Below are 26,656 nucleotides of genomic sequence, written 5' to 3'. Positions count from 1 at the left end.
GACTGAAGATTGATTCTTACTCAAGACAAAGTGAACAGTCAAACATTTGTAGTGCACCAGCTGTACTTGCAAAGAGGCATTTCCTGAAATATCTGGTTTGCTCAGAGATGCAAGCCTTTATTTTGAATTTATTAGCTTTTAGCAACCAAAGAAGAACTAAAATGCAGTATTATCTTCAAAACGGAGATAAAGGAACAGTAGATGGTAATTTTTTCTCTATCTCCAAATAATAAACAAAAGATCCAAACCAGAACAGCAATAAATAGCAGGGGCTCGATCAAACACTCAGATGCTTCTCTCAGAGATCCCTTTCTGCAAGTAAAACTAACATTTGTTTACTGAGAATTAAAAAAAGCTACTCAGAAGTAATGAGACTGCCTAGCTCTGCAATCTCTGATCTGGTGGCACCTGCTTGTGGGGGCTGGAGCATAGCGGGTGGGTGTTGGTCTAGGTGACCTCCAGAGGTCCTTCCCAACCTAAATTATTCTACGATACAGTAAATTTGGACCATTATTGATCTGAAGCAGTTACAAAACCCATCACTTGATAAGCAACCTAATAATCTCTAACATTTATTGTCTTTTATTACCTGGCAACAAATCATACACTGAGGTACTTGAAAGTTTCTTCAAGAGACCAGGATTACTTAATCTCAGCTCCATGCAAGCATCATCAGTAGCATCAAACCCTCCTCGTTTCTGGTAACGGTATTTTGCATTGGCTGATGTTACATCAGCACCTGACGCTAGAATGTGAAGTCTGAGAATCTCAGAAAGAGTGCAGCTATCAAGATCCAAGTTTTTCAAATTGCAGCCTACAGTTGAGAAGAATGAAGAGTTATTTTATATAGACATTTAAATGTATATAAATATTAAAAATATGCTTTAAAATACAGAGCAAAATAAGAACAGTAACAAAACAAGAAGTGAAACCCACACATACCCTGATGTAACTGGGGCCATGCAGCTGCCAAAGTTGCAACTGCAGACAGTGCAGATTTTGTGGGGTCTGCATCTTCATCCAAAGCCTCTGTTAAATCTTTAAGGAAATAAACACTTTATTCTAATGCAAATTAAAACTTGTACTGTGGAGGGGAGGAAAGCAAGCCATTTTTTAAAAGTTGCAGACAAAGCAAAAAGATGGCCATTATTTACAAAAGCATCCATATATTCAAAACTCAATTCAACAACCAAATTAAAATTTATATATCTTTAAATGCAACTAAAAATCCAACTAAAAACTAAGGACATGCACCACATGCTATACGCTGTTCTCCCTTTATATAAGCTGTTAAAGCAATCCCAATGCACAAAACATGCACAATGGCAACATAAAAGGCAGCAAAACCCAATCCATAAATGCACTTGAAAGCAAAAACAATAACTATGCAAGAACACCTGTATTTTGTTCCTTCAAATGAACTGTTATTTCCTATCATCATTTTGTTTTCGGGAAAGACCATCCAAACCAGACATTTTAATATTGGTTATCACCAGTCACTGTATACTTTTAATCTGTAACTTAAACACAGCCTTACTATTCTGTACAAATACAACCACTAAGGCATTATAAAGAAATAATATTTCACCAAAACAAGCATCTGCACTTAATAAGGAGCATCACACATTAGCAAACTGACCAGGAAAGCAGGGCAGTGAAAGGGAGAAACAGCAAAATTCCTGTTTCTTCGACAAAAGTTTCCTTAGCACTTAACAGGTATTTCTCCAGAGGGTTAGCAGAATTTTTTCAGCCTTGTATGCTGTTTCAACAATTTGACTTCATTCAAGTCCAAATCATTAAGCAGTTACAAAGTCACCAAGTCAATAAAGAGCCACAAATCCAAACTAAGACTACATAAAAAGCAAATCCACAAGTCTTGTATGCTGACTGATGTTCTTTGAAAACTGTCACGCAGACATTGCAAAATTAACCTCTGTACCTCCCCTCTCACCATATCTGTATAACACCATTTGAGAAAGTACTGTACACACCAAAACCCCACACCCAAGGTGTTTTCTGTTGCAGAAACACTGCCTGTACAGAATTTAAGCGAGCAAACATGCTGACTACTACTAGCTTAGGCAGAATTACAAAGCCAAAAACATGTAATTCTTTTAGGGGAAAGATGTCTCAACAAGAGTGTCAAGAAATGAAAGTTCAAAGGCAAGTAAGAGATAATAGACAGTGCCCCACCCACAGCTCTGCTAAACTAGAAGCAAAATAGCAGATTTTTGCAATTGCCAGCCCCATATAGTCACACTAAAATATGAAAGTTACATTTTTTTCTGATCAGTCCTATGAATAATAAAGAATCTAATCAACTATTCTATGATTACCTGATAATGGAATCCTTGCCTATATTGCCCTAGCAATGCTCTCAGTAGTTAAAAGACACAGTTTAATTGCTAAATGCAACAGTAATTAAGATACAGTCTAAATTTGTTAACACCGTATCAGATCTGTAACTTTATTCAACTAGCAAGAGCAGACTCTATCGCTGAAGATAGTGCCCATGTTTTATGTAAAGAGAGTTTATAGATTGGACATAAATTTTAAGCATGAGAACATGCATAGTCTTGAAGGGAGGAATTAAAGGAATATTCCTGTACTTCATGCATCTGTCTTATCGGGGAACCACATGTTCCTGTCTACCTCTAATGAAAGAAAGACTAGCAGGAAAGGTCAAAGCTTCTCCTTTAACTAGTCAGCAAATTTGGCAGTCCTGAAACACAGGACCACACAAATTTGGAACCAAGCCTGCACTTCCTTCTGATCAGTGGTTAGTGTATACCAAACACCTCTGAAAACATGGGCAACTTCAGCCTTAGAGCGAAGGCCAAAGGCAGAGTGACTGTGAGATCCTTTACTGGAAAAAACACAGCAACACGGTAGTATCTAGGAGTTGTGGATGCATACTTCCAAGTCCTGAAGGACAATGAATATTGAATTCTCCATATAGTTGTGCTAGGGAGTTTTAGTTTTTAATCTAGTCAGGTCCAGATTTATTTTTTTATAGCTATAGGTAAAAACCTTTGAGAAGATTTAGGAAAATGCCTTGTTTCCTGACCCTCAGGAGAAATATCTAACAGTGCTGAAGGAAGAGAAGGAAGGTGAAGACAAGTTTCCCCTCACCTTCAAAACATAAGCGGTGCTGTTAAAAGCTTATTATGCATTGCTGGATACAATCCTAGTAACAATGAGCTTGCTTTTTCTCTATTCCCCCCAGGGCCCACCCTCTATGCCCAGTTTAAAGCTTTCATTTCAGATAAAAGAGAAAAACCAAGTCCATTTACATACAATATCAATGCATAATAAGACATGGTTAAACAAAGGAATGCCATAAATCATGCAGTTTAAAGTTAATTCCAGTGGAATTTCAGTTTTTCAGCAGAAAAATTAAGGATCTGACCTTTGGTCTCAGCATCAGCTATTTGATCTTTGGCCACTTCCTCTTCCTCTTCGGCCATTGCCTGAAAGATGGCAGTCAGGAAGAAAAACAGCAATTCACATAGTGGGCCTTCAGTGTCATTTCCTACAAGAGCTTCCTCTAAAACTTCTGTGAATAAAGTTTAAGAAGCGTCACTTTTGCCGCAAAGTTGGAAAATGATTATGTACTGAAGAATGAAAACATTTTTTTTTCCTTCAGGTATGATAATCAAGTTACTTTTCCATAATTTACTGCAAATATTCCTAAGGCGACGGTGTCAGAAAGAGTGCTGACAAAACTTTATTTTCTGAATATAAAACTGCAATAATAAAGTACAAGTAGACATTTTAATAATTAGATTAACAAGCTTCTACCTTGAAATTAATTTTGATTTTATAAACACTGCAGAAGTTGACTATGAAGAGACAACTGGATTGATATGCACGTGTAAGCACTGACATATTAAAGAAAATTTTGTAGCACTGGTACTTGGGTGCACTTAAGATGTTTGGTGGTTTGATTGGAGAAGGGACACCACAAAATTGGGGCACCTTGCCACGTAAACGACAACTTGCCTAAAGTCACTCCTTCAGGAAATTCATCTTGAAGATCAAAAAGTTCCCCAAAAGCATATAAAAACTCCAAAACCATCAGAGCATCACCAAAGATCTCGGGAGGAAGTCTCGTCTTCACTGGCATTGGAATGGGAAGTTCCTGCAATCCAAATGGGACAACTTAATATTGTATCTATTTCTGCAGAGTACACAAATGATTAAAACCAAACAGTCTATGATTCATACAGGGTCTATGTGTTCGGATTCTTTACATTTTACTGAAAATAGTTCTGCAAGGCACATAATCAATTATCACAGTAACATCTGTGGTAGTATTGCCTTTAAAAAACAAAGAGCATGCAACTTGGACGTAAATCTTTTGAGATCAAAGTTTATCCATGTTCATGAAGTTGAATGATTTTATATCTTTGTTTAAAGGAACTCAAACCCACTACAAGTTAAGAACACTGGCTGCCAAGACTTTTCCTTTAAACCTGTATTGTTTCACAAGAGTTTTGAGTTTTAAGTTTGCTGGAACTGTCCAGACAAGCAAAAATAAACATATTCTTTAAAAAGTTACTCATTATTGCTTGCAAAGACAAGCAAACAAAAACCCAACACATTCACATAAAAACACACCCATCTAATACTAGGATATGCAAGATCATGTCTAATGACTGAGTGTTCTGGTATTTGGGTTTTTGTGTTGATAAGGCAGTTACGATAGCCGAAGACATTTTAAAGGGAGATGATGTAACCATATAACAAGGCCACTTAACAGAGACACCACAGATGACAGTGTCTAACACTGAGTTTGACTTTCAAATTAGTAGCTTGCTGTAACTCTTCAAGATTTGTCTTCACTTAATGTTTCTTAACAGAGTCAAACAATTTCCAGAAAGATGGCTCCTTTCCACAAAGGTGATAGTTCACAAAAATTAACGACAAGAATGCCAAATACTATGCTTTGAGAAGAACGCAGTAAGGTGTTTCACACATTTCCTGCGAAGGCAATTTTTTGAAATGAAGTTCTCACCTAAACTCATCTTTATTCATATTCTTGTCAATTTTCACTGTAGTGATGATAATACTTTTCCACCCCGCCCTTTTTCTTTTCCAATTGAAACACAGCAGCACTGTTTTGCACAGCTTCCTCTCGTTTCAGCAGTGCTCTTGCCTTTCTTCAGTTTCTTTTCCCTTTCTATACACAGCTAAGTTTTCACTCATCTTCAACAGCCTGTACAGCTCTCCTTGCAAATATATTAAATTCTCATATTCCTCCCAACCAGTGCTACCACTTCATTTAACACTCTCCTCTATTCCCACTTGTCCTCTTTGCACTTCTGTCATGTTTCCCTGTGTACCGCAAATAAACTCCCTTTCTTGTGTTTCTGACAGTTTTGCCTCCTTTTAGCATCCCCTGCCAAAATTAATCATGATAAAGTATACATAAATATATAATACTAGAGAATGTTATGTACAATACTCTTGTTTAGAACATTAAGTTCTTTGGGAGGTAAATTCTTGTTACTTTCTATAGGTTTCCAAGATCATCCAGAAAGATGCTCATTAAGCAAGGATACTGCTAGAGTTTAAATCAAAAGAATGCCACAGGGAGTAACAAGGTAATGTCCTTTCTACCTTTTGCAGACAAAAATTTGATTTCTTCATTACTCAAATCTTTCAAGTAACTCAGGTTTACTCTAGGTAAGCTTATCTTGTATATTTAACAGAAAAGTCAGGCATACTCAATAGCCCCCACTCAGTAAGGTCAGCGCTTTAAAAATACATCTATTCCATGTTAAGACTGAGAACAGCTTGTTCAGACTGGACTTCTCAGTCCAGAAGTTTTTCTGGAGGGTGAAAATGCAGATGATCCTATTAGCATCGCCACAGGGAAACATTACATGACTGCAGGTGATTCACAGCCCCAAGCATTCAGATCAAATCTAGATCTGCCTCTGCATTAGAGAATCTAGTTTGAGGACCCTGTAAAGTACGAGCTTGAACTATTCCAAATTCAATCATACCTTAAGATCATCACACTCCATATCTTCTCTAGGCTTACTCCACTGTTTCAGGTATTCCACATATTTTCTTTTTTCTTCACGCAGCTTCTCTCTTTCCTGAAAAAGATTGTCACAATTGTATACAAAATATGGTCAGATCACCCTATTATAGTTTCTGGAACTGCACCACTTGCTATTTCAATCACACTGAAAAATAAAACTAAAACATTTAATTAGAATGAAATAATCTAATAATTTTTATTTTGTATAAGAAGATATTGGCAAAAATATTTAGAGTAAATTGTGGTAATACTTTGTTGGATTAGACATGGGGTTTTGTTGGGGTTTTTGTTTGTTTTTTAAATGGAAGTGGCTGAGCAAAACATAGCTAAAAATAAAGAGTATTTATGAAAGTTGCCACAAAGAAAGACCATCAAAATAGATAGTGGACATGGCTGTGGTAAAATATAGTGGAATAAATAATTTCTTGATATTCAAAGTGACAAAAAGTTATTTAGCAATTTCCATTCAAAGAGAAAACGCAAGGAAACCCACAACCATTTAATATGCTGTGAATCTGATGCAGTACAGCATCTTTAACACTTCAGTAGAAGACAACCATCAAATCAAATACTGTCATGCATTATTGGCAAAAAATCCCCAACCCAAACACCAAATTACTTCAGAAGTTCAAAATGAACTTTTTGTAAACTAGAATTATAATATAGAGAACGTCATCCTGAAATACAAATCCATAATCGTATCTTATAACTGCCTGTTCTTCTAGAGTGGATTTCTACGAACTGAAAACAGTTAATGGAAAATAACTTTAAGTAGACAGCAACTAAGAAACAACTAAACTAGAAAGCCATTATACTGTTCGTATATGAAACACATGTACTGCAAATGCATTACTTTTTCCTTTTCTATTTTGAGTCTCTCTTTCTCTTCTTTCTTCTTCATCCTTTCTTCTTCCACAATCTTCTTTAATTCTTCTCTCTTTTTTTCCTTATCTTCTTTCTCCTTTTTCTTAGCTTCCATAGCATTTGCCTTCTCTCGTTTTAATTTAGCTTTTTCAAAAGCTATAAAAGGAAAAAATAAACCAAAGTTATTTCTTTTATAAAATGTTTATTTTATTTAACAGTGCTAAACACTGATCTTTTTATAATTACCATATGAAAAAGATATTGTTGCGAAGACTGAATTGTTTCTATGCCAACCAGAAATTCAACCACTTGAAAGTTCTTTAAAGAATCAGAATTTTAAGCCTAAGTATTATACATGTTTTACAAAGCTGTCATCACTGTAATAAAGTCAAATTTCTCTGGTTTTATGAGTATACAGAAGTTTCGTACTTGTTCATTGGTTTCTATCAAGTTACATATGAAGATGAGAACTGATTCCAACCACATATAATTACAGCAACATATTTAGTAATGACTGCTTAATAAAAGCATGTCAGAACTAGGTGTGGCATATAACCATGAAATAATTGTGATAGTAAAAACTTTAAATAAGTGATCTTTAAATATTTAATTAATATTTAATTACTGAAAAGTCAATACATTTGAAACCTACTTAGTACTTCAGTGGTTTTTGTGCAAGTTTTACTTCTGTTACACAGTTTAAGCTGATCTTTAATTGGTAATAAATGTTATTGCCTGAGGAGATCCAGATTTCTTTGTAGTTGTCTGCAGAAGAACAGCAGGATACAAATTTCCACTTTCTGTGGACAGACAAGTGTCTGTCAACCCACACACAGGCTAACAAAAGTGGGTCGGGGGCTTACCATTTTAATTGAATAAACAAGCAAGCTAGAATCACAAGTGAAGAAAATGAAAAAAGATCCTTACTTCTATTACCAAGTGGCTAGCACTGAAAAAAGGATTTTGATTACATTTTCCTTCAAAATTCTGAAAATGGGCTAGATTGCTTTTACAGATAGCTAGTATGCTACCAGCCATGTCTCTCACCCAGCAAACAAAAGCAGTGAAGCTGATCCCCCATAGTCTTCTACATAGTGAGAAGGTTGATTTTTCAATGTTCTTAGCATTTGGCTGCCTTTTCACATCATTAGTAAAGTACCATAGCAGCTCTTTATAGGAGACTTTATGAATGTCAGTAATTGCCATTCCAATTAAACATTATTTACAGGTTAAATGTTTAGATTAATATTAAATTATATTAATATAGTATATTTGGAAGTGTACTTTCAGGCTTATTGTATGGATGGGATCATACTTTTCAAACAACCGGTATAACATGTTGCCAGCTTCAAATTAAACTGCATCTTTTAAAAAAAACCAAAAACAAACAAAAAAAACCAACCCCAAACCAACAAACATTTATAATCATGGGCCAACACTGGGGCAAAAATGAACACACAGAACAAGTGTGACACCACAATATATATTTTTTTTAATTATTACTTATTTGATGCATTCGTCATTATTTTACATCCTCAACAAAGAACAGAAAGCATTTACAAAGTCTGAGTATCAACATGCTGTGACAGCTTTCTAGTGTCGTGGCAGAAAATATAAAGAATATATTTGGTTCTCCATGTTATACAACTTATTTCAAGGCTGATTGCTCTTTCATTGTTTGAAGCTGTATGTTTCAAGGGCATTGGGTTTTGGGGTGCAATAGGATAACACAAAGATAAACTTGAGCCAGCATGTGTCTTAACTAGCCTTCTAGAAGCTCTAGTTAACATCACACAAGAAAGGAAGTAGCTTTGATGTTGATAAGCTATTACCTTGTTCTGGGCTGTCATTTCCAGCACATAAATAAATAGATGCTAGTCGTGCAAAAAAGTGGACACAAGTTTCATGGAGCCCTATTGTCCCCACCTCCTATGAAGAAAAGGCCCAAAGCAGCCTCAGACAACTTTGCAGTTATTTAAGCAGATGTTGGACTAGATAATTTCCAGACATCCTTGCCATCCTAAAACATTCTGTGATAATGGCAACAAGAGGTAGAAACCAGAAGTTCACTGAAATATTTCCACAGATGAAAGCCTTTCCTTAGGAAGGACATCAGTGCTTACAATCCAGAAGAACATCTCCTTGTCTGAGCTTTGTCTCCTCAAAAAGACACACCAATTAACCCAATTCAGCCCATACAAGAGGCATGTGGGTCCCCTTACTTAAGTTTAAATAGACCAGAAATAGATCAAAACCAAGCAAAAAATAATTTAATCAGTCCAAAATAAGAATCTTTTAAGTGATTTGTGCTCTTTCAGTTAGAAAAGTTCGTAAACATACTATAAGTAATCTTGCAGAACATTTAGACATACCTTAAATATCAATGCACAAACATCTTCAGAAAGACTCAAGATTCCCTTAAAGATTATTACAGGTTTAGAAAGCATTACAATTCTTCTAAATTTTGAGATAGTTTCTCCATTTACAGATTTTCCTTATACAACAGATTGATTTGTGTCAAATGTTCATGTTTTGATATACCTTCAGCTGGTAAAACTTACACATGACTTCACAAATCAAACTTCTGCAAAAATTTATTTTGCTCTTTATTTATCTGAGGTAGAAATCAACACAACCCGACTGCAAGTTTCCTACATTTCCCCAGCTTAGAGTAAAAAAAATAAAATAAAATAAAAATTCAGGAAACAACCATTCTAACCACCGAAAGGAGCACTTCGCAATAGTGCTGTGGCACTGCACTCTTAGTACACTTTCCTTTTGAAAGGAACAACCCCAAAAATACTCTAATTATGGCCTGCTCTCAGAGCTACAAAAACTGGTTCTACTAGTCACAGGACTAAACCTCAACTTACCCATGGCCTGCATATCTTCTTTTTGCTTCTGGAACCTTGTCTTTTCCTTTGCTACTTTACTTTTGTTTCCTTGGGTATTTTGTTTAGCAGTAATATCGTCCTCCTGACAGAGTATTCAGAGGGGGAGCAGAAAAAAAAAAAAAAAAAAAAGAACATGATCTCTACAGTGAAATGACTAGCAACATATATTCCAAATTTTTCAACAGTTCTCTAGAACAAGATAAAAACAGGCTGTAAGAGTTTCCCACAAACATACTAAGTCCTCAGAGATCCAGTGTAATAGTTGGGGCGGGGTGATGGCAGACAAGACCCAAAACTTTTTCTTCCAGCTTTCTTTTTAAATAAAGTAGTTTAGAGCACTAAGCTTCGCTGTGTTTAAACACAGGCAAGTGACATAACTGTATCTGAGGGCAAGTGACATAATTGTATCTAAGAGTACAAATTAAAGTTTTTTAGCAAATTATTTATTAATCAATCTCAGAAGGGACAAGTACTCTATGCGCCTTCATAACACACTTGAAATGCTAGTTTCTTGGTGGGATGCCAGAAATAAGATAGATAAAAATAAGATAACATTGAGCATTGTCCCTTTTACCAGCTTAACTATAAAACAATCTACTTAAATAGCAATTATGTAATATATCCCAATTCATCCTCAAAGTAAAAAAGCACATCATCAACCTTGCATTCCAACTGTTCTGAAAGTTCACGGAAAATGGAAGAACTTAAAGACTATGCTGATACGTCTTCATCTGGAGTTAAAAATGCTATTACTTACAAGACTAGTAGATGCCCTCTTTGGAGGTCTCCCTCGCCGTCTGCTTGCAGGACTGAAGATAAACGTGGGTGGGTCATCAGGAAAGAAGTAGGAGAAATTTTGTTCTGCTAGATTGTATTTTGCAATTGAGGTTGCCTTAAGAAAGATGAAAACAGGTATTCATTGTGAAATTCTTACCTTTTCATAAATACAAGCTAAGTAATGAATCATTAAATCACATAAAAAAGACAATAAAAGTAACTAGATTCACAACTGGTTAGCTTAGAATAAGAAATAAAACTCCGAAATAGTGTAAGTGTAGAGTTAACCCACCAAGTGGATAGTAACATAAGCAGCACACATCTGAAAATAGAATTTGGTCTCATTTTGTAAGCTTTTATTTCTTTAGATGCCTTTTAGCAAACACAGCTGGACACAGTCTTCCTAGCAAGTTACTGAAATGTATGGAGAATGACTTTTGACAGAGAAAGCCGGAAAATTAATTTGCTCAAGAATGACATAATTCTTTATATACTTAAATATTTCTGGAGGAGAAGAAAATTTATGACTTTTCTCATTCTGAATTGTCAAAGTTTCTTTTCAAGTCAGCTTTCTCAACCTGGTGACTTCAGGAAGTCTGCCCTTATCAACTGATACAGATGAGGATACAAAGGAGACACTCCAAACAGGACAAGTTCATGTAACTGCTGAAACGCAAGGCAATCGGCAAGGGAACAAGTAGCCACTCCACAAAAAGCCCAGACAAAGAGAAGATGACAAATGCACACGTATACAGAGTATTACAACCTTCCTGAGGCACCAGAAAGCACTGCTAATAGATCACTAGACCCAGCGCACCATATCACATCAAAGACCACATGATCACTAACAAGTTCAAGGAAGGGGGTGGTTTATCCCTTTCAGCTCTATCTTCTTCTGTTTCCATTTCTTTAAAAGAGACAGACTTTAAAGTTACAAGCTTATTTAGAAATTAGTTGCCTTTTTTATTTTCCACAACATTCAGAGACAAAATTCTCACTGATGTTCTCATCTCTCAGAGCTTTCCTGTGCAGAACAAGCAGTTACACAGCTGTATGAGGATTTCTCTTAAACACACACACAAAATACAAAACATAATAAACTAACATACTCCTTTCTAAAAACACGATGAAGAGAAGAAGGATGTCAGGATCAAGGCCGCAATACACAGTGAAGAGTCGAGGATCTCCTGTGGTACAGCAAGCAAGGCAAGGGAAATTGCTGCTTACTTGGTAAGTGTGGGAAAAGCTGCTCAATTCTTTGAGCACCAGGAAACAGAAATTCTCTGTACAGCCATCCTGCACAGACTAAGATGTGAACTTTAGTCTGAACTTGTACTAAGTACCACCATGTATCTCCACGTAAGGCGAACAAAGATATGCATCTTCAACATCTAAGGGCTCATCAAAAGCCTATTCCAGCCACCTGAACTCTTTGGTACTTCTGTCTCACTGAAGAACTATAGAAACTGAATCCAATCTACAATAAGATAGTTTCCAGCTAAAAGCATTACAACAGAATAGTATTAGGTTACTGTACCAAACCAGAAATAGTTAATTTTTGACTCAGAAATACCAGCTGCATACCTTGAAGAATGAAAACAACTCATGTGTTTGACTAAGCAAAAATGTATTACATTTTAATAAATAACATTCTTCTGGGTAAAAGCTCCCATTTTTATTTTGGGGACTTTTCTAAACTGGTAGCTAAAGAAGAAACTAGAGAATTAAACTCTGCTTCATCTACAGAAAAAATACCACCTTGTTTACAAGCAAAAGTTAACAAAAAACCTGTTTTTACAGAAAAAGTTGCAGTATTCATCATTTTATTTTGGTAAAGCCAAATACTAACTCAATATATTACACTTACAAAAAGCTAAGCTTGATGTAGTTTAAAAAAAGCAGCTCTGAGCAGCTAGTAGAGACGAGCAAGAAAAAGACTGAGTAGGTCAATATTTTATCCCACAAATTATTCCTTCTTATTTACCTTAGTTTTAATGACTCCATCATGCGGTTCACAGTGTTGTTTCAGAAAAAGTTTAAGTCTATCACGAGAAAAGAGATGTTTCCTCCGGCTGTATTAGGAAAGAAAGGTAGCATTAGCAACTAACACCTATAATTACTGTTTAAGTACAGCTGACAACATGTGCAAGAACACAGATAATACGATTGACCTTTTTTCTCATTTTCTTAATTATAAATTACACCCTTACTATTGTAACTAACAGGCATTCTTTGCAACCCCAATTCAGTTAAGAATTTCCTTATGAACAAAACAAAACCCAAGTAATACTTAAACAGTTGTTTTATGCATCTGTAATTTTTGTCCTGAAGATCCTGGCATGTCCCTTTTTATACACACATACAGGCAAACTCCACAGCCTATTCATCCCTGCTAGATCCCCCCAACATTCCTTTCTATCACAGTAGCTTTTAAAATCCCCAAATAAAGCTAAAGTCCTATTGTTTCAGATGAGGGTGAAAACAAACAAACAAGGACAGCAGGAAAGCAGCATTCACATCTCTCAGACAGGGAGGTAAGGCACAGAAGTGTCAAGCCAACAAGCGAGAGGAGTGAATTCACACACTGCTTGATCAGACTGTGGCACTCCTCGCTATAGGACAGTGTGCACTCTGAAAGCTTCCTGGCATCCCAGGGAACCCGCATTACTTCATGGCAAGGAGAAAACCAACTACACAGGAGCAGTTAATGAAAAAACTAACCTCGATCCATGCTGGAACTAAATGACTTGAAATTACAGAAGTGTTTTTTTCAAAGTATACAGTTTCTAAAGTTTTGATGCACCATCTACTCTAAGAAAAATGTTTTAACTAAATTCTAGACAAAATTATGTTCTTTAAGAAGCAAAAACTCTTTGCGGCTTTCTAGTTTATTTTAAAGCAGTAAGGCAGTCTGATTGCCACTGTCTGCTCCAACACTTTGAAGCAGTAATGCTACCACACAGAGAGAGAGCTCACAACGCCAACAGTTCATCAATATTACAGAATAGGTTTCATCTACTCCATCAGTCAGTCACAGCAGTAGGCACAGGTATCAGAAGCAACAGCAGGTCTCATCTGTGTGCCAGCGAAAGCAGAGACTTGTAAGGAATGGGTATCTGTGTTAATACTAGTGAAGCTTGGAACCCTTGCTACAGAAAGCCTGTGGAACACAGTATTTTGTTACAGTGCCTCTAACTAGTAGTTCTAACACGCTAATTTAAAACGCCATTTTCTATCAAAAACATCTTACAGTGACTTACACAACTCAGTTATAAAGTACAGTTTTAACTTTCATATACTAATTTTTACCTTAGTTGAGATGCTTTAACAATAACAGTTTCATATAGGTCTTTTTTAATAGGTTGGACTTTGTATTTGAACAAAGAAGGATCAATTATGGCTTTCTTCTCCCTAAAAAAAATTTAAAAAATTAAAACGTTAGCTACAATCACAAAACATCAGTCTTGTATTGTACACATTTAATATATTTATATGCATACACAATGGACCTCCTGAAAATACCCAGCCATATTTAATACAGGCTGTAACTTCCACTGGTACCAAAGAGGACCTATTCACTTCTGCCAACCTTCCTGCCACTAGATTTAGATCTGCATCAAAGCCAGTTCCTGCAAGGAACAGGAAAAGGGATCAGTAATGTTTGTTTTCTTAGCAGGGAGATGGAAGATGAGAAGGGAAGGAAGAACAAAGAGGGAAACAAGTAATAATACATCCCTCTCCCTCAGAAAATCGTCTCCTTAATACTATCAGTACTCATGATGGCAACAGAAAGGCAGGAAAAAGGAGAAAAAGATGATGAGGAAGGAGCCCAAAAGACAGAGTTATACAAAATGAATAAAAATAGTACACATAGAGCTACAGATCACGTCTCAAAATGAATAAAAAATAGGTAGACTATTTTTCTGAAATATCAATTTAGAAAAAACACACTCACCAACAATGTTCTGAAAATAACAGGAATCATAAGGCAATGCATCTACGCTTTAAAATAAATGCTTATCAAGTTACATTTTTTTCCCCCCCAAAGCGTACTTCCCTTTTACAGCTATCAGCTACAGAGAACTAGATTTTTTTTCCCCCGTGGAAAATATTTCTTCATTTTTAACATAACTTCGCTGTTCTCTTACACCTCTTCCTAGGAGAATAACCACCCAGGTCTGGTGTGCTACCAAAACAAAAACTCCTTTAAAAAACAAAGGGAGGGGTTTTGCCATAGACAACATCCTAAATACTGTGGTGTATTTATGGACAGACTTCATGAACAGAGTTAAACTACTGAGATTTGCTTTAGATAATGCTGCATTTTGCTATTGAACAACAGAACTAAATTCTCCTAGGGTGGTAATTTGTCATCAGAAGTCATACTGCTTTATCAGGAAGAATCCAACCATCATCTTATTTCATCAGTAAGGGAAGGTGAAGAAGTTACATGGATGAACTAGGAGATTTACAGCTATGCATTTCATCATCATTGTCAGTCCTTCTGGAATTACAAAATGCTTGAAGGTGGAGTCTTTGACAAAACAAAATAAACCAACATACCACTTGCTATTCTTTACCCCTATAAAGAGCACACACAATATGTAGTGAACTGTACTTTGCAAGGTTTTTGAGTATGAAATTTGCTCCAATTCTTCTCTCCCCGCCGCCCCCCACTAACCCTGAAAGAGAAGTTCAAAGAAATGCAACATTCAGATGCCTAATAATAAATACATCAATTCATACAAATGAAGTGTAAACACCAGTACTTATCCACACTTGGTGTCATTTTAGATGAGAATAATTTGCAAATTTCTGGAGAAAAATAGTTTACAATAATTAAATGATCATCACAGTTAAAAACAAATGAAAGGTCAGAAAAGAAGATTTAGACTTGGAAACAGCAATGTGTCTGCTGGACCTACAGGTAAGCATTATGACATACACGGTCTCCCTTGCATGATGCTATCCAAGTTAAAGTCTCAAGTTGAGTCACTCAGACCATCCCCAATTTAAGAAAATTAAAAAAAAAACAACACCCAGATATTCATATTAGCAAAACAGAGATAAACTGTATAAACATAGCAATGCAGTATACCCACTGGCAAGATTTTAACATCTCTGTCTATAATTTTAAGTTTGTTAAACGAGGCTTAGTATTTTGGTTATACCATGACTTGGTCTTCCATCATCATCTTTGGTCTCCAGATAGGAAAGCTAAAGTAATGAAGGCTGTCACTAGGAATTTCTGCATAGTATCAAATATAAACTTGTTCCCTCACCATACACCCCTGCATTTCCAGCCCTTTAGTCTAACAAGCTACGGGACCCAAAACACATTAGTGTTCAGATACAAAACAAAAGGCAGAGTGCCAATGTCATACCAAAAGTATATTAGCTTATTTATACATTTTTAATAGATTCTAAGCTCCAATACTGTCTGTAATCAAAAGCAGGGCCCAAATAATAATCAAATTGTTAACTCTTGTATCGTTAACCTTTACTTTTTAGTTTGAGTTAGTCCTTCTCTCACCTTTAGCGGATCACACATAATAGCCCCAACCTAATTTCCAAACACACTAAGTTTTTTCTGCTTAGTCTCTCAGTTTCCAATGATTATCCTAAGAAGTTAGCTTATTCCTCCATAAAACCAAATTTAAAGTAAAAATTTTGTTTAGTGCAAAAAAGGAAGAAACAAGTCATTCAGTACATGTAGAAAGCTTTAAAAAGTATACAGATTATCTAGTCGCTTTGGCATAAAAGTCATAATATTTTTTTTTGTTATATTTTACTTTATAAACCATTCTATAAAACACATAAGCGTTAGCAAAGGTTAGACCCATTTTGTAACAGAGATGCCCTACAGCAAGTCTTCACAGGACAGCTCTGAGAGACCACCAGATCCAGAGAAAAGAATACAGAATATCTTGTAACTTACTAGGAGAAATCTGGAACTGACTTACCCATATTATACTAGTTTCTATTGCACTCAAGTAAACATGCCTAACACCTGGCAGAGTCTTGCATTTTTTGAATGAGGTTATTCTGAACCACTGACAGATAATAATCTCACCAGCCCTTCAGTTACTTTGGCACGGTGACCACATGACCTGGATATAAATTTCTGCTTACAGTTCTGCTGTCCTATATTCAGACAGCATGGTCTTAAGGTAGCTTTACCAAGAAACTTCTGAGATCTTGTTCTTCTGAGTTACCTTGTCCAGGACATGACTATCTATACTATCTGGTCTGAGTCCTGCTGAAGCTACCTATATCTTGCAGCATCATTGAACTAGAAAAATTGCACAGAAAATACTGAGGGTTAGAGCATCAGGAATGTATCTAAAATGAATGCTGTCCTGCTTTTCCAAAAAGAGACAGTGGCTTTTCTGCTTGTCTTTGATTAAGCGTGGGAACAGAAAAACATCCCTGAAGAATGCTAGCCAAAAACACAATCATTTATGGTCTCCTTATGCTCCAATGCAAGCCTTACACAGAGGTAACCTGTCAGTATATTCATCCTGATAGAAAAGCTGGCCTCTGCACACCTTTGAAGGTTGCCACTGACAAGCTACTCTATACTGAGCAATTACAATTGCCCATTTGGAACTGCAAATATTTTCTGGAATCTAACCAAAACTTCAACAAGGAGTTATACTGCTCTAGGGACAAGACAACAGCACTTTGCAACAAAATCCTGACTTTGAACATTTTGATGAAGGTCTTATGCTGCCTTTGATCCAGTACTTTGGTCTTTCCTTACAATACCAAGAGGACTAAGACCTACCATCATTATTAGTAGATTCAAGGGATGGAAGGATGAGAGAGGAAGAAAGAAAAGAGGAAAAATAAGAAAAATGAGGAAAGATTTGTTCTACTGAAGACATTGTATAGCTGTAATGACAAGCTATGGCTGCACCTTTTGCCATATCCTGTTCATAGTTGCTTCTCCAAGTAGAGGCAGAAAACTAGGTTAAAGATGGCAAAAAAAAACCTGGATGTAAACTTCCACTGGCATTCTTTCAAAAACCTTTGTTACCTCTGGTTGCATCCCCAAATTTGCAGAAACAATTAGCGCTTCCCCAAAATAAAGATGATACTTCACTTCAAATTGAATAAACACCCAAATTACTGCCACGAACCAGCCAGCAAGCCAAGAAGGAATTTTTCTTCTAGTATTTCTGATATGGTTGATGGTTCACATTATTCATAGCCCTGGCAGGAGGAATGCCATGAATTAAGCTGCAGCTAGTATTGTGAGTATTTGGCAGCACCAGCCCCTCAATCTCCGGACTGCTGCTGAGTGCTAAAGTGAATGCAAGAGTTCAACCTTACCCCTAAGTCTAGCAGTTTAAGGTATGAATGCTGCTATTCTGTGATGATCCCTATCCTACAGTACTAGAGGGTCCCAGGGCATAGTATCAACAGTTTAAGATCTCAGAAGATTGCTACCTCTGTAACCCAGGCCTTACAAGGCAGCCTGTTTTTCTGAGGGAGCGCAGGAGCGAGGGCATCCTGGCCTCTTTCTCCCTGTACAACCCCAGCTTTTACTGCAGAACACAATAAAAAGGTCAGCAGGAACACTCATACAGAACATGTGGCTATTTCTGCTCCACACAGACAGAAGCAGGGTCAGAGAAAGGTTGGGATCTCTAATGACATCTATTTTCAGTTAAGATTCTCTAGCCTTACAGATTCTTTAGGAAAAATATTTGCAGATGGCCCATCAATCTGTGCTGTGCTCCCCTCCCCCTCTCTCACAAACACACCGAGCATCTGCTGTACCATTGTTTAACGGTACTGCAGCTTTGCACGGAGGCTGGGTCTCAAAACCTGGAGATCTGTGTGCAGACGGAGGCAGAACTGTGGCTCTGCGCATATCAACTTGACATTGGTCCCAAGGCAAATAACATCCATGCTTTCCACATCCAAGTTTCTCCATAAACAGCAAAACATAGTCCCTGAAGGAGGTCTGCAAAATTATATCAGTGGGATTTCTTATTGTTATGAGTAAGGGTATAAAGAATCTTAGATGCCAACATACAGAAATTGACAACAATGCTCTACTTTCAGATAGGTTTTACAGGTACAGTAAATAATACTTTCTGAGTTTGCATATACCCAGAAACTAACTGAAGCATTATTACATTCTTGCATTTGTTATAAAAAGGCTCACTTAAAACTTCCAGTAAGCATTTACTGGAAGTAAACTGCAATCTACCTCCTCCATAAGAGGTTTGCAATTTAAGCTTGTAGCATAAATGTTTGTGAGGTATGCCACAGAACAGTGCTTCAAAAATTTGTATATTCTCATAAGATTTCTCTTTCTAAGAGAAAGAAATTATTTTCCCTCCCTTCTCTGCATTATCAAAATAAGTAATCTGCTGGGGAGAACCACAGACTGAGAGTGTAAGACTCAGTCTTACTACCAGCTCTGCGTGCGTGGAAGTGACAGCAATATAAAGGGATCAATCCTACAGTCAGCTCTGTGCACGCTTGCATAATTCCAATAATAACCTCCTTTCAAATGCCATATGCCTTGTGGAACACAGAAAAAGCATGTATTTTCTCAAAGATGTAGGACCTCTTCATGAACAACTTGGTCACTGCCTTCAAGAGACAGCAGAGAATTTTAAAAATTATTTATCCCATGTTATTTTCTTAGCCAAGTGAGGAGCACCACCCTGGTTATTCAAGGCATGTCAGGACATGGAAGTCCTCATGCAGCAATTAATGAGAATAACTTCTACATCCACGTGACATCTCAAAGTCAATGACAGTTCATGTAAAGCCTGTATGTTGCTAGATACAAGATACAGACCCACTTCAAACCTTCTTCTTTCATCAACATTGTGCTTGTGAAGCACAGAAATCTGTCTTCTCATTATACTGCTAGGATAAGCTGCATATATAAGCTCAATTACTAGTCGGTAAAGGGATACTCCAAATTAAACACCAGAATTATAGCCAGGAAGCTCTCTTATTCAATGTTACTAAGCTACTCCAGCCTAGAGGCAGTTCCTTAAGACAAGACACATGCTGTTTCACTGCACCTAAAATCATAATCAAATCCATTAAATACAACGGTATATATTTATATGGGCACATGCACAACGAAGAAAGCTTTGTACATTTTTATATTTTGGATGCAAACACATTAAGTCTCCGGAAACACTTTTCAGAAAGTTCCAGTAAGAGCATGTCCTCTTATTATAAGGCATTCTCAACTCTGAGCACCATGATGGAAGTGAAGTAATACATCATCCTAAGTAGTACCAGACTGTAGAAATGCAGAACATGACTGCATTTTCCAAGCTATAGCAGCACAGGTTCTGCAACAGAGAGGACTGGTGATAGGCATACATGGCTCTTCCACCATCCCTCAACAGAAACACTGTTATTCCAAACAGATTAACAATGATTATTCTGTAGGTACTTCATTTCTCATAATGCACAGTTCTCTGGTGGATTACACGTAACATAACTGGCACCTGTGAATATTCAGCTTGTCACCTTCAGCTGGCTCAACGCTCACAATCCATAGAGATCAAGTAATTTGTTTCGGTCAGACCCTGCCACATCTGCTTTAGTCTCATTTCCACCCAGCCCAAATGCTTTATACTGTAAAAGTATCATTTACCCATTTTGTGCAGAGCTATTGTGTGTTTCTGAGTCGTCACTGTCGCTGATGACAATTGTGTCTGCATCAGTGCTGCTGGCATGGCCATTTGCCATTCCATTGTGATGGGCTGGAGCTATGACTTCCAAAATCTTACACTGCAACCTGAAACAAAACACAGATATTTATTACTGTCAAAGTTTCTTAGTAGTGCAAGGAGTCTAAAGTTGTAGCAGGTGTTATTTTAAGAATACATATATAACTTCACATTGCATTGTCTATTAAATAAGTAAATACCTAAAAGCCATGCACTGAAATACTAGGCAAGCTATTAATTTCATGAGTTCCATCTAATAAATGAACAAATTCATCTGCTTACACAGCTATCAGCTTTACTACTCAGGACAACAAATCAAGCCACTGGTAGAATTATTTGTGGTTATAATTTTTTTTGTTTCAGTTCTCACTTAAGTAAACTAAAAAGTTAACTTAATGTGTTACTTTAAAACCAGACACCAAACCTTTTACATTTATTTTGATAGCAGTCTAAGAAAAGCAAAAGATTTTCAGATCCCAAAGTATTTTTGCTTATAAAAGAGATCATCATCTACCACTGTCCATGACCTAAATAAACAAGGCTGAAATGATCATTATGCATCTAATCTTAATAATGGCCCATTTATCTGCTGACACATATTAGGGCTCCATCTGGCATGCACACAATTGACAAAACAAGTCTATCCCTTTGCCATCCTGAATGCTAGTTATAAAAGGCAGAATTAACTACATATTAAAAAGTATAATTAATCAACACTTCATGCTGTGTAACTGTATTATAGCTGGTTCTTAACCACTAACTTTCACCCCTTTCTGGAGTTCCACGGTTCATATTTTTTAGTTTAACCTCCTAGAGCCTTGTCTGCTTCATGAAAATTAACTGTTGCAGGCAATGGATGCTGTCACATACTGCCACTAGAAGCTCAAAGGGTGGGAGGAGAAAGAACACATAATAATTCTCTTCTCTGAGCAACAAACACTGTCACTTGAAATGAATAAAATAGAGAATACATGAAGCACAGAGCTTGAATTACTGTGGCATCATGCCTAAGTTAAAAACAAACAAACAAAAAAAACAACAAATCTATGACAGACAAATTCTAAGTGTTCTTCTATCTGAACTGAACATTGGCAAAAAGGAAAATGTCAAAACATTTCTTAAACACCTCTTTCTGCAAGCAGACAGTACTATCCAAAATCTGCACACATTGTGGAGGGGGAAGAGGGGGGCAGAGGGAGAAAAGTTGAAAACATTAAAATATCCTACGTCATATTCGCTTGTGAATTTAGCTAGGACCAGTAACGCAGCTAGTGCCCATAGCTGTCCTCCCCAAGCCTCTATCCAACAGGGAGAGAGCTCCAGGACGCTCCAACAGGTATGTTGTTTTAAAAAAGAGAGAGAGACACCAAAAAAACCTGGTAACATCCTTACATATATTCCTGAAGACAACAATATGACCAATGATTAATTATCCACAGGGTCACCAGAACTGCCTGCATGCAGAGGCAGCCTAAGTCTGCTGGACTCCCCGACCGCAGGCACGCTGCCATTCCAATGCAGCCAGCCTGGTTTCCAAAGCTGGCTGGTCTGGGGCTGGAAGACACGTTTTCATGGCGAGTGGAGCCCAAGCTAATTAACTGTGCAAATCTAAACAGACTCTGCGTAAAGAACCAAGAGCACCCAAGTATGTAATGGAGACAGAGCCCAGTGGCTGTTCACAAAATAAGTCCAAGTACAACAAGCCTTATTAAGGTCTGGCCCAGCACCAGACTCCAGCCGAGTCCTAAGAGAAAAGTCTGTCATTACAGTATCTTGGTTTTCCAGTATTTGGAACATCACAGCCTGCCCTTCATACTAAATGATATGGAGCTGGCTGCATGGAAGAATGTGTATTATTAGGCTGGTTTTTTAAATCCAACAAAGATCACCAGCTAAAAAAGACTTCTTAGTAGAATTATTTTTGTTTCAGATTAACTCTCTAGGAAGTACATTTTATAAATTCAATTTAAAAACACTTTTAAACTAATCTCTAATGGAAAATAATCAAAAGCAACAATGCTTAAGGCTACTGACACTTTTTCTAATTTGTTTACTATTTAAAGACCACTAGAGGGAGCACATATACACTAAATTTGCAATCACAGTAAAACCGCCACATGAAAGCTAAATCACAACCTACTCTACCCAATGCCATGAAAGGACAAAGAGGCTACAACAGACACACACGAATCAATCCTCCTGGACAAAAAGACTTGAATATTTAGTCACCGAGTATTTTACCAACACTTAATTTACCTGCTTATCTACCCTGTAATTTACAGGGTATCACATCTCCTTCTGTAAGGATGGAGATTATATATTCTATACACTTGATTCAGTAAGTAGCAAAATCCCCAATACAGCTACCTTTTTTTTAAAATCTTTTTATCATTAAACAGGGAGAATCACTAATAGAATAAGCTATCACAGAAAGCAAGTGATTCTCCATCCTCTATGCCTTCATTCAAATCATTACCAGAAATCTTTGGGGAAGGAATCAAGTGAAACACACATTACCTGGCTCAATAAAAGCATAATCCAATGAAATTTAATGGTTACTGATACACAGGAGATTAAAGAAAGTGATGCAACTGTTCCTTCTGGCATAAAGAAATAATAATTTATGAATGAAGACTTTTTTAGCCTCACTACAGTCAAGTCACAGCTAGTAGAAGCCAACTCCCTGGGCTAAGAGAGGCAAAGACACTCTGCTTCTAGTGCAAACAAAGGTCTGCTCTTAGTAATCTAATAATTCCATGAGATCACTTATTACAACTCTTGTTTTATATCATAAGGCACATAAAACAGCACAGCAGAAAGCTGAAGCAAGACACTCAAAGCATACCACTTGAAATGCTTTCTTTCTAAAAGGGATACCTTAAAAATCTTTAAGAGCTTATGTCAAAGTCAAACCATGCTCACTCACTATTTCCCATAAAATAAGAACTGGGGCACCTTAATCTAAAAAGACAGCAGCATTAAATAAATAATACGTACCCCAATATCCCCCTCAGTCAGGAAGCACTTTCATCAAATAGAAATAAATACTGTGAAAAAGCTTACAGCCACACTAAGTGAATGCCAAAGGTATTCAGAAAAGGATAACTTGAGAATAGAGCCATCGTGAACATTTGCACAATAGCCCCAGCAACTCTAGCTCAGAGACTGACAGCCAAAAGCTAGAACAGTAAACCTGCAAAAGGATTACCCTATACTCAATCAGTTTTGCATACCTCTTTCTGCACTACAGACTGCTATCAACAACAGGGTACCAGTCCCCTGACCTGTCCCAAGGATCGCCTTTACGCTCACAGCTTTGGGTTTTGCTACACTCGGAAACCAAGCTCTTTGAGGTCTCTTATGTTATAGGAAAGATTCCAAGAAGTACTTGGCCTATATGATTAAATATGAGGGAGGGAGCGGGGGGGTTGAAGACAGAGAACACCACCACAGGAACCCAAAGTTTTTAAACATGAAGGAAGACAGAGGAGGTATCACCAATGTAATTTTTCAAAACACCACTGCACATCTCCTCCTCTCTCAAGTGAAAAAAACCACCAGATCTTCCATTGATTTTCATGAATTTTAGTAGGGCTGGTCAGCTGCACAGGTGAAAGAACATAACTGACTCCAGCAGCATAAGAACAAGAGACATTGAGTGGAGACTGTGGCACAGGACACAGTTTCTCCAGAAGCCCAACTTCATCAGTCAAGGAGAACAAATCTGGGTTGTACTTTGAAGAGCAGCCTAACACAACTAGCAGAAAACTGTAAGGTCAGACTGAACCTTGTCACTCCCAGAAGAACGGTAAGGAAGCGGCAGGCTAAAGGTGTACCAAAGCAAACTGCACCTGCAGCCTCAGGCTGCTGCTCCACAAGACCCAGAGAGGACTTAACAGTTTAAGACCACCAAAGGGGGAAATCTTCCCTTGACATTCCTCCTTCCAGCCACATACCTGGTGTGGTGCTTGCCTTTTGTAGCTCTGGCAGTCAGTATCATTTATTGATTGCCATTAAATTGAATTCAACGACCTGACAATCCCACCCCCAAAAAAACTAACCCAACAGGAAAAGCCAGGTACATTTGTGTCGGATGAGCTGCTTGAAGGATCTGATGAGAACTAGAGCATGTATAAGAGGCAAATATCGGCCACAGACAAAAGCAGAGGAGGAAGGAGGAAGAATAAGTCCTCCCACATTTAGAGGCCCTGAGACACTGTAATTTCTTGAGTAGCTCTGTGATTTCTGTAGTTTATCCTTGCTAACTGAAAAGTGACATCTAGGCAAGTCAACACTGGGATAGTAGGAAAGTCTGTTCCAGAGAAACCACACACCTAACAAGGTAGTTGGGTAAGTCATGGTACAGGCTTCAGAGTCACCAGTAGTCCAAGAGAAGAGTGATTCAGGAAAGCCCGGAACAAAGGGTAAATATAACTTACTTGCCAAATTTCTCTTTCATTCAGCTCAACAACTCAAAGGCACGTACACAAGTTATTACGAGCTGTGGGACAAGTAGGTATCTCCATCTACCTCGGCTGAAGCAGAACACCACCACAATTTTAAGAGAAAGAGAAGCTGCACTCCACTATGTAACGGGCCAGAAACAGCCATCACAGGATGTCAAGCAGAAACCTTGACCCTACAATTACTGGCACTTTCATTTACTCAGAGGAGTCCTTTCCAAATGCCAAGTAGGCTTTCACATCCAACCAAGGCTAGAGTTATAAGCTGTGAGAGAAGAGACCACTTCTCGCTGCCCGTCAATTGAGCATTCTGCACAACAGCTTTTAATCTAGCTGGCACTAACTACTGTGATAGAAGTAATAGTCTGGCACACTGCTGTGTCCTCATTTCAAGCCAAAAAACAAGGTGCCTTGGAGGCCCAGGTGAGTTGCAAACGTGCCTCTGTATGCTTTACAATAAGCAGACAAAAACCACCCCTTGGATGCAGAAGCCTGTTTCAAATGGGGCAGCGGGGGAATATTGCAAAAATTTGAGGCCAACTTTTAACATAAAGAAAACAATCATCAGTGAGTCAGAAGCAAAAGGAAAGTCACTTTTTAAAACAGACACCCAAATGAAAGAAAAGTTTTTCAAATGCCAAAATTAAAAAAGCACACCTTTTCTAACGGTATGTAAAGTTAGTTGAATACAAAAAAAACCCCCAAGAGTAATACAAGAAGCTATAGTAGCAAGTACCAAGCACCACCAAAAAGCTATAGCCTCATTCTGTTTTGTCATCTTTTAGTAAGTTTTTAAGTAGTAAATGTCAGATAAGTGCAGTAACTCATATCCTTGTCCTAACAGTTCTCATACACTTGAAAGTAATTAGGGAGATAAAAGCAAGATAAGATCTGAAGGAATAAGTGACATCTTTTACTAAGCTAACTGGTACAGTTTAATGCACACACAAAACAAAGGCACACAACAAAGAGACAAGTTTTAGGCACATAATGGCTTCCTGAAGTACAGTAAGAGGTGCTGGTTTCGAATTTTAGCATCTTCATTTGTCTGTCAAGCTATACGTAAGATTGTATGCTTCAAAGAAACTAGTAAGAAGCATGTTTTTGCTTAGGACAAGAGAACCCTATATACACAGTAGCTGCATCAGCTGTCTCCTGTGGAATTAGGACAGCCCTAATAGTAACACCAGTATGTGCATCCTTTTGACTGCCCAGCCTTCAGTTCATAGTATTCCACTGTGTCCTGGTTTTGTCTGGGATAGAGTTAACTTTCTTTCTAGTAGCTGGTACAGTGCTATGTTTTGAGTTCAGTATGCGAAGAATGTTGATAACACACTGATGTTTTCAGTTGTTGGTAAGTAGTGTTTAGACTAAGTCAAGGATTTTTCAGCTTCTCGTGCCCAGCCAGCAAGAAGGCTGGAGGGGCACAAGAAGTTGGGAGGGGACGCAGCCAGGGCAGCTGACCCAAACTGGCCAAAGGGATATTCCATACCATGTGATGTCATGCCCAGTATATAGCAAACTGGGGGGACTTGACTGGGGTGGGGCAGATCGCCGCTCAGGAACTAACTGGACATCGGTCGGCAAGCGGTGAGCAATTGCATTGTGTGTCACTTGGTTTGTATATTCAAATTCTTTTATTGTTATTATTGTAATTTTATTACTGTTATTATTATCATTATTATTTTCTTCTTTTCTGTCCTATTAAACTGCTTTTATCTCAACCCACGAGTTTTACTTTTTTTCCCCCGATTCTCTCCCCCATCCCACTGGGTGGCAGGGAGTGAGTGAGCGGCTGCATGGTGCTTAGTTGCTGGCTGGGGTTAAACCATGACATACTGATTAAAAAAAAACAACCACCCAGAAGTCATTAAACAAACAAATCAAACC

At 37.6% G+C, this 26,656-nt stretch overlaps 1 protein-coding gene across 5 annotated transcripts in view; it reads right to left on the bottom strand.

The window, feature by feature from the left end:
* Positions 1–26,656, bottom strand: part of BAZ1A (bromodomain adjacent to zinc finger domain 1A) — a 67,396-nt gene that overhangs the window by 25,963 nt on the left and 14,777 nt on the right. For 3 of the 5 annotated variants that reach the window (XM_049825772.1, XM_049825774.1, XM_049825773.1), the window contains exons 4-14: positions 20,228–20,371; positions 13,897–13,998; positions 12,572–12,659; positions 10,568–10,702; positions 9,790–9,892; positions 6,906–7,072; positions 6,012–6,107; positions 4,003–4,141; positions 3,410–3,556; positions 943–1,038; positions 590–814 (exon numbers count right to left, since the gene is read on the bottom strand). In XM_049825772.1, the coding sequence (XP_049681729.1) occupies positions 590–814; positions 943–1,038; positions 3,410–3,556; positions 4,003–4,141; positions 6,012–6,107; positions 6,906–7,072; positions 9,790–9,892; positions 10,568–10,702; positions 12,572–12,659; positions 13,897–13,998; positions 20,228–20,371 (1,442 nt within the window). The remainder of the gene's footprint in view (positions 1–589; positions 815–942; positions 1,039–3,409; positions 3,557–4,002; positions 4,142–6,011; positions 6,108–6,905; positions 7,073–9,789; positions 9,893–10,567; positions 10,703–12,571; positions 12,660–13,896; positions 13,999–20,227; positions 20,372–26,656) is intronic. The other 2 variants (XM_049825775.1, XM_049825776.1) reach the window with 1 other exon arrangement.

Source organism: Accipiter gentilis, chromosome 22, assembly GCF_929443795.1.
Source record: "Accipiter gentilis chromosome 22, bAccGen1.1, whole genome shotgun sequence".
NCBI lineage: Eukaryota > Metazoa > Chordata > Aves > Accipitriformes > Accipitridae > Astur > Astur gentilis.
This window is presented reverse-complemented; position numbering and strand designations above follow the sequence as displayed.